General features: G+C 45.6%; 1 protein-coding gene across 14 annotated transcripts in view; it reads right to left on the minus strand.

The window, feature by feature from the left end:
* Window positions 1-1,595: 1,595 nt before the first annotated feature.
* dab1a (DAB adaptor protein 1a) overlaps window positions 1,596-17,102 on the minus strand; it is a 220,419-nt gene continuing 204,912 nt past the window's right edge. For 8 of the 14 annotated variants that reach the window (XM_071486977.1, XM_071486978.1, XM_071486980.1 and 5 more), the window contains 8 exons: window positions 15,487-15,648; window positions 13,865-13,927; window positions 13,607-13,703; window positions 11,468-11,874; window positions 9,336-9,531; window positions 9,100-9,248; window positions 7,198-7,294; window positions 1,596-3,724 (listed from right to left, as the gene is read on the minus strand). In XM_071486977.1, coding sequence (XP_071343078.1) covers window positions 7,214-7,294; window positions 9,100-9,248; window positions 9,336-9,531; window positions 11,468-11,874; window positions 13,607-13,703; window positions 13,865-13,927; window positions 15,487-15,648 — 1,155 coding nt within the window. In that variant the 3' untranslated portion in view covers window positions 1,596-3,724; window positions 7,198-7,213. The remainder of the gene's footprint in view (window positions 3,725-7,197; window positions 7,295-9,099; window positions 9,249-9,335; window positions 9,532-11,467; window positions 11,875-13,606; window positions 13,704-13,864; window positions 13,928-15,486; window positions 15,649-17,102) is intronic. The other 6 variants (XM_071486984.1, XM_071486988.1, XM_071486986.1 and 3 more) reach the window with 2 other exon arrangements.

The following is a 17,102-nucleotide window of genomic DNA, read 5'->3' on the forward strand; positions in this document are numbered from 1 at the left end:
ACTCTGACACTGTGTTAGTTAATGATGGAGTTATTGTTAAACTATGGTTCCCTTTTTTGTTGACAGTGAGTTTTGTGGATTATCCAGTAACAGGGACGGAGTTTTCAGAAAGACACATCACTGTCAGAAGTAGTTTTTCACTGCTTTAAACACCAAGAACAAAATCTATTCACTTCCACAACATGTGGCTGGTGGCAGAGATCCGACAGATGAGTATCTCAAAAACAGTGTCATTTCAAACTGAAACTAACAGCATGGCCAGATACTAGATCTCATACCAGGGTAATGCAGAAAATATGTTCTCTTGTAATTTAGGTGAACCTACGCTTTAAAGGTCCCATATTGTATGAAGTGAGATGTCCATTATCTTTCTTAATTATAAAAGTTTTTTCTCCTTATTTATATTTCTTCATTTGTTTTTTTTTGTTTGATAGTGACATTGAAAGTGACAGGATTTTTTTTGGGTGGGGGGGTGGGGGGAAGCAAAGGGCTGGATTCAAACCTGAGTTGCCATGGTACATACTGAGTCTGAGCCACCAGGGTGCCATAATCAGAAACTGTGCCTACGGAAATCAGGACTTCTGTAACTTTGTGATGTCACAACAAAGCGGTCACTGCTCTAAGCCATGTCCCAAGCCCCGCCCACCTGGACCCACCATCCAACCTTGCTGGATTTTGTTTACCTTAAATCTGATATATTTTTATTGGATCACTCAAGAAACAGTCAGCCAATCAGAAGAGAGGCTCAGATCCTCTCTTCTGATTGGCTGACTGACCTGTTGTTACTAGAGCTCCAGAGAGAAGCCTCAGGGGGGAGATGTAAAACTACACTGAGATGGTTTTTGGTTCTTAAAACCACAAGTATATCTTCTGATGGAGATCAACACTTCAGATAAAACACAAGAAGTTAAAATATGGGACCTTTAAGAAAATTTAAATAACGACTACAATACTTTGCTAGTTGATTAGTTTAATTGTTACATACACTACCAGTCAAAGGTTTTAGATCACCTCCATTTTTCTAGTTGTTATTCAAATTTACATAATTCAATGTCTCAGTGTTTCTGAAGTTAAAGCTTAGAAGTAATACATAAATAAATATTGTTTTAATAAATGGAATCTAAAATTCTAACTTTAATCTAAAGCTCTGACTCATCCAGCAGCTGAACTGACTCATTCTTCCGGCAATAAAAATCAAGCATTGTTCAGAAAGTTAGAGATATCAAAACTGTAAAATGTGGGACCTTTAAATCAGTAGAGTTTTAGTTTGTCCTGAATAATATGGAATTTAAAAAGGTATTTCAATGCCTTGTCTTTTTCCACAAGTAGGCAGGAGGGGAGGAGCACATCAGGCTGAGGTTTGGTTTCTGATAAAGCTTATGCCAGTTTGCATTAGAGGCTGCTGGTGTAGCAGAATGTGACAGGCCATTAGAGCTGTGTTAAATTACAACAAAATACTGAGGCACTTGCTTTACACCAACTAAAGACACACTGGGGTCACCTCTGCCAGACACACACCATTAGGTTCACTCTCCTTCACACACACACACACACACACAGACGCCCAGATAAAGACACATCAACAGCCACATTAGTCATTTGGGATGTGTTTATTTGTAACAGTAATACATGGTGGAATACGTAAATCAAGAGAAAACCAAAAAATCATCTAAAAACCCACTGTAGAATGTCATATTCATCAAGATAAAAATAATGCGTCAATTTACATTAAGAAACTGTTAGCTGAGGTAAAGTTAAAATAGGTCTAGAAATGTTATGTACTCAAACAGCAATGTTTTCCCTTTTTATTCAACGTCTTTGCTTCTCTTCTAGTTGTCAGATTTTTAAGTTAATCAACATCATAGTCCAAAAGAGTGACATAGGGACTCTGGCCATAAAATAGGGAGTCACTGGCATCACAGTTGATGTAGTTGTAGCAGAGGATGCTGCAGTCCACACACGGACAGCAGCGGTTGTGGCACCTGACCAACAGACAGACAGACAGACAGACAGACGGGCAGAGCATCACGGCGTCGTAGAGACTAGTTGGAGGGAATGGGATGGAGGGCAGGAGCAGTCTGGGCTACAGTGAGTGAGACCACGTCTGCTGTCTGCAACATAGGAATAAAGGCTTGTGGTGCAGAAACACACAGCTGTGGTATGTACTGTATTTTTGGGGTAACATAAACCCGACAAACATGGTGCAAGGTTTCGAGCTGGAGCCTGGATTAGTAAGTGAGGCTGAGACAAAGACCTACAACATCCATGCACAAGAAGGAAACAATATCAGAGGGCGAAACCAAACAGGACACAGGAAAAAAGAAAAACATATGTTGGTATTGCTTGGGTTAATGTCAAGAGTTTGCATAACTGAAGCCTTCCTATTTTATGGCACAGAAGTCCAGTGGACAGAATGGTTGTTGTTGTTATCATTATTTACAAAATGAGTTTGGCAAACCAACGATCAGATGCCTTAAAGCCATGTTAACTCTATAACTCCTATAGAGCTGACCCCAGCGGCTTGATTGACTTATAAAATAAAAACTCAATTTTTCAATTTGTTCTGTTTTTTTTTTTTAAATCAGTATTGTACAAAAGCTATAGAGAATGAAGAGTTCGATCACAGAATCTGTTTGACTTGCAACACTTCCCTCTCAGGGTCCGTTCCTCAGTATGTCTGGTCCTCTGGCCTCTGAACGAGTCTGCCTGCGAGGAGAGATGTTTGGCAAATCAATGTGTGTATGCATGTTGGAGAGAGTGAGGGATGACTGCGCATGTGAGTGTGTGTTAGTGTGTGTGTGTGTGTGTGTGTGTGTGTGTGTGTGTGTTGCAGGCTGACTGCTGTGTGCACAGTGTGTGTGTAGGTGGTGTGTGAGTAGCTCCCAGAGAGTCTGTTTCTGCATAGTGATCCAGCAGACACTCACAAGAATTGGGGAGAAAACGCCCAAACTAAGCAACCAATCAGAAGCAGCGATCCCAGAAACGAGCCATCCCTGATTGGCCCGTTAGAGTCTAGCTCCTCCTGTGGGATCTCCTTGCTACAGATGCAGATTCTGTCTGTTAACAGTAAAGATGATCACTCTAATCCCGATGAGCGTGTGTGTGTCTGTAGGCGTGTGTGTGTGTGTGTGTGGGAGATAGAGAGGCACTGCTTGATTCAGTCCCTCCTTGGCAGCACAGACTCTGGCCAGACACAGGAGGCAGAGGGAGGAGTGTGAGAGAGCGAAGACAGAGAGGAGGCGGGGAGGGGGAGGGAGGGGGGAGAAGGGAGGATCAGGTCATGTCTGTAAGGCTGGGTGTGAGTCGCCACAGGGAGGAGAGGGGAGAGGAGAAGACAGCGCAGTGGAGGGAGAGCTGGATCCATCTCAGTGATTGATATCCCTCCTGCCTGGAGTGAATGACCGAGAGGGCTCTCTCCTCTCAGGAGGAGAGAAGACTGCAGAGAGGAGGAGGAGGAGGAGGAGGAGCACATGGGAGGACAGAAGGAGTGTGGAGGCTCCTCCTGGGAGGTTGTTAGCAAGAGGAGGAGAAGAAGAAGGGCTCGGCTGGGCAGGGAGATGTGCCAGACATTGCACACTAACACACACACTAACACACACACACACACACACACACACAGGTGAGGGCTCCTCCTGTTCTCTCAGTGCCAGTCGGGTCTGTCTTCCTGTGTGTCTCTTTATTTCTTCCCTTTGTTGATCTGGGCGTAGAGAGGGTCTTTCCCCATCTGTGCACGAGAGAGAAAATCATCAGAAACTTCATCAAACGTGTGTTTTTAGTTTCCTCTGGTAAAGCCTGACTGTGTCTGCACCTATGGCCTCTGCAGCTCGTCTTCATGTTGCATAATTAAAAAGGGAGGACCTGAAAGTCTGATTCATTCTCTCAACCGACTGAACTGCGAGTATCACCAGCCTGCAAGCCTGGACAAGTACAGCTCCAGATCTGCAGAGAGGTTGTCCAGCTCCTTTGGGCGGCCCGACACGACCAGCAGGTGGCAGTAGCACACTGCAGTGGAGGAGATGTCCAATCATTTCACCCCTCACTCTCTAAACCTTTTTATATGTGTGTGTGTGTGTGTGTGTGTGTGAGTTATTGTTGCTGAGTGTATCACTGTGTGCGCACACATGCATATCCTCTCCCACTTCAGGCTCCCTCCAGGACCAGTATGAATCAGAGGTATAAACTAGTGCCTTGAAAGACCAGTTATGAGTCATCATGTCTGTGTTTCTCTCCAACTGAGCCGGAAGACAACAGTGGACGATGGAACACTCTGCAGTCAGAGCAGAGAGCCTGCTGCAGTCACTCACAATGGGCCCGTTATTATCGCACACATAATTACCACCAGCCTCTTAATGTGCCGCGCGGACGACTTGATTGGACACTTCTGACTGGCCTGTTACACTTTGAAAGACTTGTCACTTGGTGCAGAGAAGCCTGTTTAGAGTTTGGGGGTCCACCAGCAGCTCCCACATGATATTCATATAATCTGATGAAACCTGAGTGGGGTGGGGGGCTGGAGACATGTCTGCTGATGTGAGAAAAGGTGCTACTTTCTCAGATGACGTTTGCTTTGGCAATGCTCATCGGATACATCGACTGCCGCTGCCGCCGCCGAGCGCCGCCCTCCAGTTAAAAGACACAAGGTGACACGCGAAAAGGTAATGATGATCCTGAGATCAGTGCAGTGGTGCTGGTGAATCCTGAGCTGTTACATTTAAATAAACACGTAGGTTTGAGTTGTTACAGTGTAGTGCTGGACAAAAATTGACAATCAATCAACAGAAAATTAAACTAACTATATACATAATAGTTCATCATTAACAAAAAACATTTAACCTCCTCTGGTTCCATCTTCTCATGTGTTGTTATATGAGAATGAATGAACCGTCAGTCAAAAACAAGTTATTTCAATATGTCACTTTGGCCTGTGGGACGTTGTTATTGTCATTTCTCATAATTTTCTAATTTTCTGGGCAAAACAATGAATTGATTCATTGAAAATGAGCCATAATGAAACTGCTGCCTGGTTCAGTCCTGTTCATTTGCACCAATAAAGTAAAATCTGATTCATGTTGCTTCTGAATGCAGCTCTCTCATGGGACAGAGAAAACTTTCAAACACGCTGTTCCTTTCTCACCCTGAATCACCCTGAAACCTGAGCTGTTGCATAATCTGCTCCAGCTCAACAGAAACCTGGGGTTGATGTTGGGGGGCAGGGGTGCTTGCTGAGGCTTTGGGTTATGGGATACAGACCTGTAACTGCAGGGCTGGCCAAGGCCAGACAGTCAGCAGAAAGCAGCTGCCAGCAGCCCTGAGAGAGGTGACAAAGAGGCTGAGACAAGCAGCGACAGCGAGCACACACTGCTCAGCCTCACCCTGTGCTGCCGCTTCGGCTCCATCCACCCCGGCCGAGAGAGACGAGAGGGACTAGGCAGAGGTGAGTGATGCCCTGGTGTGGCACCAGCCCAAAGGCCAAAATATCTGGCCTGGCTGGTACTTGTGTGGACATGAATGTACGTGTGTGTGAGCGTTTGGCCCTGGGCAGGGGGAGTGGTGTGAGATTGCTCAGTGAACTGTGGAAGCAGGCCATTTCACGGCTGAGACTCGGGAGCGGTCGCTGGACATGATGAGATCACCCCAGAAAAAACACTTACACCCCCACCAGCCTGAACACATGTCTGTGAATGCCACACAGTGGGAGGGGGAGGACAGGACACGCGGTCAGGGCCAGCAGCAAACACACACTTACAAACACACATTTTGGCTCCAATATGAGGACAGGTGGTGACACTATCGATCACAGGTGTGCTTGTCTGGGGAATAACTGGGCCTATTGCACAGGTGTGTGTGTGTGTGTGTGTGTGTGTGTGTGTGTGTGTGTGTGTGTGTGTGTTTGGTAGGATGTCTAAAGTCGATGTGATTGAGCAAGTAAACACCATATGGGAGCAGCGTCATTGGACCAGGACCAAAGCAGTCCACATACTACAGAGAAATAACTGTGCTGCTGGCCATAACACAGTTGGTCTGCAGCCAGATTCAGCGCTCACTTCACAATCCGTCCTCCCACTTAAGGCCCACATCCACCTGCTGCCCTGCAGCTTTCAGACAGTCTGCATGAGAAGACGCTGGCCAACAGGGGAGAGAGGCTGCTCATCCAGCCCTCCTCCTCTCCTGGAGTGGGGGAAAGGACTCGAAGGCTTCTTGGGTTTTTAATTAATGCCAATTATGTTGGGGCAGTCATTAATCTTGGCACCCCAGTATTAGCTGATGAAAACAAAACCATTACATTTTTCCCTGTGTGACTGCCAGCAGCTATCATTAAGGAGCCACAGTCAGGAATTGTGTGGGCGAGGACACCGGGTAGAGAGGCAGGGATCAACATGGCTCTCTTCTTTGGCGTGTGTGTGTGTGTTTGTGTGTGTTTGTATGTGTGTGTGTGTGTCCCTCTGTCTCCTTGACTAGGCAAACTGCAAAACTGCATGTGTCTTTAAAAGAAATTCCCAGCCAAAGCAAGTTGTGTGAAAGTTTTCCTGCAGGATGACGTGCATCATCATTTCTCTGCTGCTTGTCCTCATCACTTCAGTCCTCTTACAATAACACACACATTATAACTTTCACTGCATCACAAAACATACATAATGCATAAAATGGCAGCACACATCACGGTTATATTAAGCTAAACATCCCAGATCAGCATATTGGAAAATCCCAGCAGACGTCCTGTTCACTGAAGCACACACTTTCTGATTGGCTGTCACACACTGTTGGCTTTCCTGGTGAGATGTGTGCTATTTAGGGAACTGGGCGTCGTGCAGGCACACGTCACAAAGACAGGACACAATGAGGGCACAGAGCACTATGGCCAAAGTGAGCATGCATGATATCACCCATGCAATGCCACTTTATGACAAATAGGCACTTACACAACTCCAGGTGATGCTACAACGAAAACAATTCACACACAAGGTGAAATACGCATACGTGCACAGGCATACATGACAAACCATTCAAACCCGGTCAAACACATGCCTTCCTCTGAGCATGCGTGACAGCAAGAGAAGGAGAGATGGAGTAAAAGACACAACAGAAAAGAAAAGATGAAAAAAGATGCAGCATACGGAGATTTCAGCCAGAAGAACAAGATGAGAGCAGGGAGGTGAAGGGGGAGGGGGTTAGTGGGGATTAGGCACTGATACCTACCCTGCCCTTCTGCTATCTAGCTCCCAGTCTCTGGACTGGCCTGGTCTGCGCTGGGCTCTGCTGTCTCACTGGGACAGGGCGACCCAGAGCCACACGCCTAAAGAGGGCAAGAAGAAAGGGAGGAAGGAGCAGGAAAAGGTTGGAGAGAAAGGTTGGTGGAGGAGAATAAGAGAAGGAAATAGGAGAAAGTCGAAAGAGAAGAGTAAATCAGGAAATAAAGAAGGATTTCAGGATCGGTACAGACCACGAACGTGGACGTAAACAGGAGGCAAAGAGAAAAGGTGTTGATACTCTGAAGGAGAAATAAGGACACTTGGAGTGAGACACCACATCCCACTCAGCTGGTCTCTTTCCAGAAACGCATTTGCAAATACACACAAACATACTTGAACACGCACACACACATACACACACATGCGCACGAGCACTCATTTACAGTGGTCTATTATGAAAGCCTCTGTGGGGTTCGTTCTATTGATCCGCTGCTTTTTTTCCTTTAACACTTCCGCTTTTCACACCTCCTCCTGCAGAGAGTGGGTGAGGGGAGGGGGGCTGTTTTTCTGCCTTCACTCCACTTTTTCCTTTCTTTCTTTCTTTCTCTCTAACCTTTTTGCATTATTCACTCACTCACTCACTCAGTGCACATTTCTCTGGGTTGCGTAAAGCCTCTGTGTTATTCAGGCCTGGTGACATTTTTAGCGGCGTGAAAGTTCTGTATTTTTTTCAGTAACAGCAGGATTGGAGGCATAAAACTAATGTTTCACGCCTGGAGAGTGGAGAGCAAAGGAGAAGAGAGTGGCAAGCATGAAAGAAAAACAAAAAAGAGTACGAGAGAAAGAGAAAGAAAAACAGCAGTGAAAGTACTAGAAAAGTCGTGTTTCTTAAAGGTCCCATATTTTACACTTTTACATCTCAGTGTAGTTTTACATCTCCTCTCTCAGGCTTCTCTCTGGAGCTCTAGTAACAACAGGTCAGTCAGTCAATCAGAAGAGAGGATCTGAGCCTCTCTTCTGGTTGACTGAATAATTTTTGAGTGACTGAATGAAAATATAGCAGATTTCAGGTAAACATAAACCAAATCCATCCTGGTTAGATGGTGGGTCCAGGTGGGTGGGGCTTGGGGTGTGGCTAAGGTTGTGCATTTCTCTGTGGACTGAGGCTTTGATACTTTCACAGTATTAATGTAGAACCTAGACCTGATTTATAATCAAAAAACACATGGACATCTACCTTTATACAATATAGGACCTTTAAGGTCACTACTTCTACAAGGACTTGGTCAAAGGCAAATGGAATTTCTCCTCCAACCCCTGAAAATGTCTCGTAATCTTCTCATTTTTCCTTAATTTCTCTTACTTTCTCTCTCAGACTGCGGTGCTGCTGGTAAAATAAATATTAATTGCCCCTGGAAGAAAAATTGGGCCATCGTTCCTGCTCTATCTCACCAGAGATGAGTCTGTCCATATAGAAGTAGTGATGTATGGACGCTACCTGGCTGGTATTAATAACAGCTTAATGATGTCTCTGACAATTCCTGCAGCTAATTTAACGCTGTGTTGACCATGCACACACGCAAACACACTGAGCCACATACTTATGCAGGCACGCTGCGGCTGCTCACGTTCACAAACTAACGCACACTTCATGTGCACATTCCCACATCTACTGAAACACAAACACACTCACACTCTAAGGGACACAACAGCATCGGGCCCCTAATCAGCCAGAGTGATTACCTGCCCCGCCAACACTTTACAAAGGCTATTTATCAGGAGATCTGAGCGTGCTGTGCAGGTTACAGCAGCATAAGGAGTGAGTTATTAAAGACACACACACCTGACTAACTCCACAAACCACTTCTAACATCCTCTCACACACAACTACACATACACACACACTTACAGCATCCTCCTCTCCACTGCGACTTGGGCTGCCCTCTGCTTCCCCAAATGAGTCGTCTGTGGGGGGGTCTGTGGCGTCAGTGGGGGGGTCACTGACATGGGAGGCTGAGGACTTGGAGGGAGAGCTCTGCCTGGGAGCTGGGGTCGGTGCTGTATGGGAAGACAAGCCGAGTCAGACGCAGCTACACAGCTGGCGCTGATGTGTTGAACAGACACGAACAGACACACAGTGCTTACGTGAGTTGGTGGATGGTGTTGTGGAGGTGACTGGTGTCAGATTCATTTGAGAAATATCAAAGTCGTCACAGTCGTCCGTGTCCTGGGCGGTGCCCACACGGCTGAAGTAAGTGCTGAATGCCTCTGAGGTTCCTGCTAAGTTGGGCTGATCGGCCTTCTTCGACGGCATGGCCGGAGGCTTCGCCAGCTGAAAATCCTGCAGGAAGAGGCAGAAGTTCAACATACTGTGGCTCACTGCATGGGCGATCAATTGGTAACCTGTTCTGTGATGTTTTTAATGGGACACAGGTACAAATTTTATGAAGATCACTTGATCAGCATGTCTGAAATCTGGGTTGTTGTGCGTCCAGTCTCAAGATGTTTTTTTCAAATGTCTTGATTTTGTCTTAGTCTCCATCAATAGTCTCGCCCATTACAGATTTTTCTAAATTGTATATAAATGCAACACTTTTGTTTTTGCCTCTAATCTTCATTAGGTGAAACAAAAGATTTAAGATTTTAAGAAACACAGAGGATATATTTCTCTTAAATTTTCTTCCCAGACGTGTTTAAATCCGTGTTAGTGAGCATTTCTCCTTTGCTAAGATCATCCATCCACCTGACAGGTGTTGCATATCCAAATGTTGATTATACAGCATGATTGTTGCGCAGGTGTGCCCTGGGCTAGTCACAATAAAAGGCCACTTTAAAATGTGCTGTTTTATTTTGAAAAAAGACATTTATTAGGGACTGAACTATGGATTTCTCATGACTTGGGCTACAGATGTGCATGTTTTTGGTGGTGGTGGGCACCTGTGCAACAGTCATGCTGTGTAAGCAGCATCTGGACATGCCACACCTGTTGTGGACGATCTTAACATGGAAACATGCTCATTAACACAGATTTAAAAATGGGAGCAAAAACAAAAGTGTTGCGTTTATATTTTTGTTCAGTGTAGTTTGGTCTTGACCGAATTTCAGGATCTTTGAGATTCAGAAATAAAACAGTAAGAATAGTTCGCAATGTCCCCAGTTCATGACTAGTTGAGGATCTCTGTTGTTTATTGTTCTCCATCTCTCTCCCTCGTTCTCAGTCATTTCTCTACTCATTGTTTGTTTGCCTGTTTGTTAAGATCCCCATTAGCTTTTGTGTTGCAGCAGCTATTCTTCCTGGGATCTATACAGTTTTGATGTTGAATACAACCACGCACATTGACATTAGTCACATTGCACATAACACATGGCTCAATGTAAATAACACAAACACAAAGAAAATGAACAAGCTCCACTGAATCTATCATTATCTCACAGATAAATATTTTCCTATAACACACAACAGTAAACTTATTAACAACTAACATTTCCTCTCAGGCAATATTCTTTCAGTGTTTTTTAAAGCCATATAAATATGATTTTGTTGTATCATATGATTTGGGAGTGAATTCCACTCCTGTATTTCTCTGTCTGCCTTGTTGAATAACTGTGTACACTCGTATTAAAGAACAGTTTTTTTAGTCCTTGTTGTTATCTTGTTGTAAACTATTCCTAATAAGAACCATTAATGACTACAGCATACATCTATTTTTTACTTTCGAACTGTTCTCAACCCACAAAAAAGAGCTGCACCTACTGTTTTGCAATTTTCTTACATTACCTAATGAAGAATTAAGCAGCTGAGCAATAATCCAGGTGAGACCAAACCAAAGCTTCACTTACTTGTTTTATGGTTTGTTGTGTCAAATACTTTGCACATCTCTTAACTATGGACAAAGTGTTTCCCATTTTAGTTACCACTCTCTCTTTGTGTTTGTCCCATGATAATTTATTGTCTATGATGACTTCCAAAAGTTGGCCCCAAGAAACTATTAAAAAAGCCTGATTATTATGGTTGTGTATTTCTCTGTAAGGTAGCACAGTGTTGACAATGTTACTTCAAACACTGAGCCCTGGACTCAAACTATTTGCTGATGCTCCTCACAAATACATGTTGAAATAATAATAATGAAAAGCTAATCACATTGCTTAGTTTCTCTGGTTGATGTTCAGTCATTTCCATTTTTTCCTTATTTGCGTCATGACCACACTTTCTAAAAAAGACCAGGTGGAAATTTCTCAGTAGATAACATAAACCTGCTCTCATCAGCTCCCCCCACCTTGAACATCTCCTTGCCCATCTTCTTCCCCCTCTCCCCATGCTGTGGACTCGACGACGCTGAAGGGGAGGGAGCTGAAGCGCTGGCTCCAGCACCTGAATGGCTCTCGCCGGCTGGAGTCACAGTCGTGACGGGGGTGAGAGTCTGGAACATGGCAGCGGGCAGGGTGCCCACAGGCTGGGCAGGGAGGTAGGCTGTGGGGGGAAAGGCTCCGGCTGCCATGGCTGCCCACTGCTGCTGGGTGGCAGGGAAGATGTTGGCCTGGCCCCAGATGAGAGGCTGGCCGCCTGGCAGCACCTGGGCTACCGGGCCTAATGGAGACTGCACCCCGAAGGCCAGCGGTGTCTGGGCAGCAAATGCCTGCTGGGACCAGTGGCCAGGGGGTACCGCACCCATTGTCACGTAACCTGGTGGTGAAAGGATAGAGATTAGAAAGAAACGGGTGATTTTTTAGGGCTGCCCCTGACAGTGGAACAAATGTTAGAACTCCACAGGCACTGGACAGACATCGTGTACACGGCTGCAGTCAGTAGATGATAATGTAACCGAGTGTCATGGCTTCAGCTAACTGGGCATATTTAGCAATAAATTTAAAAAACTGGACTTAGAGACACAAAACAACGAACAGCAGCAGCAACTTCTTTATTTTCTAATACACGTGTCACAAGCAGGACACCACCGACAACTCTTGCCTTAAAGCAGGCTTACGGCAACTCTTAGGGGACAAACTACCTCAAATATCAAAACAAGAAGGGCGACCCGGTAGCCGAGTGTTTGAAGCACATACCACACGGGCGCAGTGAGTCCCTGGTTCAACTCCACGCCGATGGACTCTTTGCTGTAAGTCATTCTCTTGCTTTTTGACCCATTTCCTGTCACTGTACACTGTCCCATCAAATAAAGGTTTACAAATGTCCCCCCACCCAAAAATGAAACAAAATCAAAACAATCTGAAAACACAGGACAGTCTGTTACCGTAATTACACACCAGCATGTCGGGCAGGAAATCCAGAGTAAGTAAGGTAAAGGACGTTGGTAAACATACCCTCAAACATGGCCGATCATGTGGCACAGGTCTAATGTTAGCCACTCAGCATGGCGGCTCAATCTCCTTGCTGGTTGTCACAACACATTCAGTGTCGTTTCTGCTTTTTTATGGTGTCACTGACTGTTGTCTGATGCTCCTCACAAATATATGTTGAAATAATTAAATTAATACCATAAACATGCAACAGTCGACTAATGGCTCCAACTATCAACTACTAGTCATCCAGGGGGCAGCCCTAATGTTTCTGTACCACAGTACCGATAATGTAACAAAGTAAGTACAGAAACCGGAAGTTGAAGTGATTAAAATACCCACAGTGCACCTGCTCACTTCTGCTTCTCCTCTGCACACAAACACACAGAAAGATAATCACCCATACATCACCAGAGAGTGCTGCCCCACTTCTGCCTGCAGCTAATGTGGTGTCTCTTAATGGTCATGGTGAACTCTCATAATTACCTCCAGAGTGAGGCAGAGTCATTATGAAAAGGCAGAGCTTAACGCACACTCATTAAAATCACTCAAACTCATCAGCAGAGGCTTATTCTATCACACACTGTTCCCGCTCTCCAGTTGTTACCTACAGTGGAGAGAGTTGACATTTGACCCCGGCCGCCCTCTCGCAGGGAGAGGTGAGGAGCGGAGAGTGAAGAAGGGAGAACCAGAGAAGTCATGAAGTATGCGCCACATCTGGATCCCTCTGTATACCGAGGAGTCTTCACTACAATCATCTCAGCGTGTTTTAATACTTTCCTCTGACCGCCACGGTTGCCTCAGCAGCACCAGGTAAATCAGCAGCATCTGCGGCAGGAAGCTAATGACGCATTTCAGATTCAACGCACAACCAACACCACCTTTTCTCCTCTTTCCCCTCCCCCTCATCTACATTTCAATTCTACTGCATCCCTCTCCATTTATCGCACCCCTCCTTCCCCCTTCTCCTCTCTTCCTCTAACTCCTCTCTGAATCCTCTGACTCCCCTTCATCTCCTCTTGCACTCTCTCTCTCTCTCTCTCGCTCTCCCCCACTGCATTTGTTTCTCCTCACTTGCAGCACTGGTGTGTTTTAGCAGAAAGTGAACAAGGTCCTACCTGAGGGCACAGATGCAGGATTGAAGGGAGCAAACAGTTCTGTGGGAGGCTGCAGGCCCTGCGAGGGGTCGAAGGTGTTGGCTGGAGAGGCGGGGGTCTGCGCAGGTTGTGTTAGGAGGTCAGGGTGTGAGGTAAAAATGAAAAAAAAAAAGAAAAAAAGGAAGACAGCTCAGTGGAAATGCTGGTAGGGTGTCATCAGATTACCATGTGTGTGTGTGTGTGTGTGTGTGTGTGTGTGTGTGAGAGACGGCTGCTCACCGATGGAGATGTGATGTCAGGAGGCGTGGACATGTCTCCAAAGATCTCTAACTGGTTGATATTCTGAGAACCAGAGACAGCACACACCAGCAGTCAGGCACAGGTACAACACTCCTGTAGTATTTACATCATGTGAAGCCGTTTCAATTGCAGTGCAACATGCATCACACACCACATGCAACACCACACGAGCTCAGTAAGTTTGCAGCACTTACCTCGGCACTGTGGCAGCAGCACAGACGAGGTTACAGAGGGGCGAGGAGAGATGATATCATGAGATGAAATGATTGACTATGATGACATACCTACCAAGAGTTATCACAATCTTTGTCATCTGCTCCAGATAAAGGTGCTTTCCAGCAGCTGCTCTAAATACAGACCTCCACCCCCCCCTCCTTGCATCATTACTGTACCACTGCCTTCTTCTGGGCAAGTCATTAATGCTTCCCTCTTGTAGAAGATGTGTGGTGTGCCTCAGAGGGAATAACTATCAAAGACGGCAGCCTGATCTGAATTTGTTCTGTATCGTTTTGTGTTCTTTCAGTTTCCCCATGATCCCTCTCTTTAGTACCCCCCCCCCCCTCTTCAGGCCGGTGGCAAGTTAAGGAAACTATTTTTAGTCGATAAAGGAATTTAAGCCTTGAATACATGGTCAGAGATTTGCATAAATCATGGATGTGGATAATTTCTTTAGAGATAATGAATGTTCTTAGAATATCTTCCTTCTTGTTCGCTCGTGTGGGTCACACGTAGTCCATAAAGTTCTTTTTCCACGTATCAGAAAATGGATCTGCGAGCATGGTGTTTTACAGTTATGGATCTGGATGGCTATGCTGGGGTTTTTCACAAGGAGAGGAGGGGGTAAGGATAGGAGGCTATAATATGGACTATTGTTGCAGCAGAGTCTCGCGCTGTAGATAAACATCAACTCAACAAGACGATAAGCTTGATACCCGAGATACACAAAATGGTTCATCCACAGGGACTGATAACAGGATATACATGGGATTAAATCCTCAAAACACATTTAACAAACACTTTTCTTGACCTAAAATGCATTAAATTCCCACAGTTGTTACTGGATGTTGCGGCACTGACTCAGTACCACAGAGGCTGAGCTAACGTTCTTCAAACAGAAACCGCTGCTTCAAACAGCACAGGAAGGTGTACATTTATAGACTTTCTGTCCACTTTTTGTCCACGTGACTCCACAGTCGTTATGTGTGTGGGGGCAGTGAGTGGGTCTGCGCTCTGACCTTAAAGGGCCTCTGCTCTGAGCTGATGGACTGTACCGCTCGTCCTCCCTCTTTTGCACACGTACACGTGCAGGTGTGACCCATACACACAGTGCTTGACTCTACTCCTGCTGCAACCTGGTTACTATGGCAACAGCAAGGTTGCATGTTTTATTCATAAATGACAAGGGTCAAGAGTCGGAGTGACTCCCGACCAGAGAAGAACAAAAGTGATGCAGCAGAGATTTAGGTTAGGAGACAGGAGAGGATCTGAGGAGGTCGAAATAACCATCTCATGGGGGCTGATGGGTAACCTTTAGCACACAAGTACTGAAAACCCTGACAACAACAAGAGCACTGTGCTTGTGCTTCACTGTAGCTCCTTACCTGAGTCACCTTCTCCAGGTCTAAGTCTATGAGATCTGCCACAGCCTGCTGCTGCTGCTGCTCCTGCTGCTGCTGCTGCTGCTGTTGTTGGAGGGGCTGATCATGATAATGATGATGCTGATGATGGTGGTGGTGGTGGTGGGGGGTGCTTTGATGTCCGTTCTGCAATCGCAACCCCAGTGTTAGATGGCAGGTGGGATGAAAATGTGCTCACACACAAACATATTAGTTGTTTCCCATACACTCAGAGAGCAGCTGAGACAGGAGGGGGTGAGGTGAAATGAGGCTAATTTAAGAGGAGAAGGTGATGGTCTGCAGGTGTTCCAGTCAAAACACACACACACACACACACACACACACACACACACACACACACACACACACACACACACACACACACAGAGCAAGGTTCTTCTTCCCAGACTTAAAGACCAAGTGAAGATTTAAAGAGGTTTAAAGATCATCCCTACCTTTAGTGTAAACTACAGCACTGAGCTGGGGTTTAAACCCCCCTTTGTGTTTCTGTAAAGCCTGCTCCCCTGAGTCAGGAACCACAGTGTGAGACAAATGGAGAGCCAGACACACACACACACACACACACACACACACACACACAGAGGAGCTGGGTTAACTAACTGCTGTTTGCTGTATGTGAGAGCAAAGGGAGGGAGTATGTTTGATTACAGGAAAAAAACAGCCTCCTTCCCTGCTCTGTCCTCACTGGCTGCATCTGGACCTCAGTATCACTTGATTATACATGATATGGCTGATTTATTATTCTCAACAAATCTGATATCTTAGGCCTTTGGTCATTAGACTATTACAAATTAACACATTAAAAACACATACACACCCTAAAACTGTGTTGGCATGTCTTTCCACTCATCGTTGACACATGCGAGTGTGTGTGACATCTTCCTCAGCTGCAGCAGAATGACGACGCTGTGCGCCAGACCTTTCTCCTGCACTGGCACCGACACATAATGTGCAGATTGGCCTGGCAAAGCAAGAGTAGCTGCTGCAGCACAATGTTGCTGACTATATTCTTCTCTCTGGATGAAAGCGTGAAGTATGGCCATCATTAAGTGATCGTGGAGAACAATAACTGCTCGCCCAGTACTAATCAGCTCTGGAAATATTCTCCATTTTTCTTCAGGATGTTTTTTCTTCCTGGAAATCTTGTAACTCCTAATGGTTCATTTCGATGCAGCTGATGAGACAAACCTACCTGGATATTTGTCATACGTTTAAATTGACCTTACAGTTGGACTGAAACACAAAGTACCTGCTGTCCTGCTCTCTAAGAGCTGCACCCTCCTGCCTTCTTCTCTCTCCCTCACTTCTCTGTCCATCCCTCTCTCTCTCTTGCCCTGCCAATTATCCCTCTGTGCCCATTAAACGCTCTCGCCATCTCTTCGCCCGGCCCTTTATCTTTATCAGTACAGCCGCCACCTATCAATTAGCCATCTCTAGGGAAACAGTAATTACCTGTGCACATGTGTTCTGCATACAATTAACGCAGCCCCTTTAATTAACGGCACCTTGCTGATCCCACACACAAACACACACATGCACACACGCACATGGACTCACAACTCTGAACAAAACACAACCAG

Source organism: Trachinotus anak, unplaced genomic scaffold (genome assembly GCF_046630095.1).
Source record: "Trachinotus anak isolate AG129_WGS33_773 ecotype Australia unplaced genomic scaffold, CSIRO_AGI_Tana_v1 ptg000010l, whole genome shotgun sequence".
In the NCBI taxonomy this organism is placed as follows: Eukaryota; Metazoa; Chordata; class Actinopteri; order Carangiformes; family Carangidae; genus Trachinotus; species Trachinotus anak.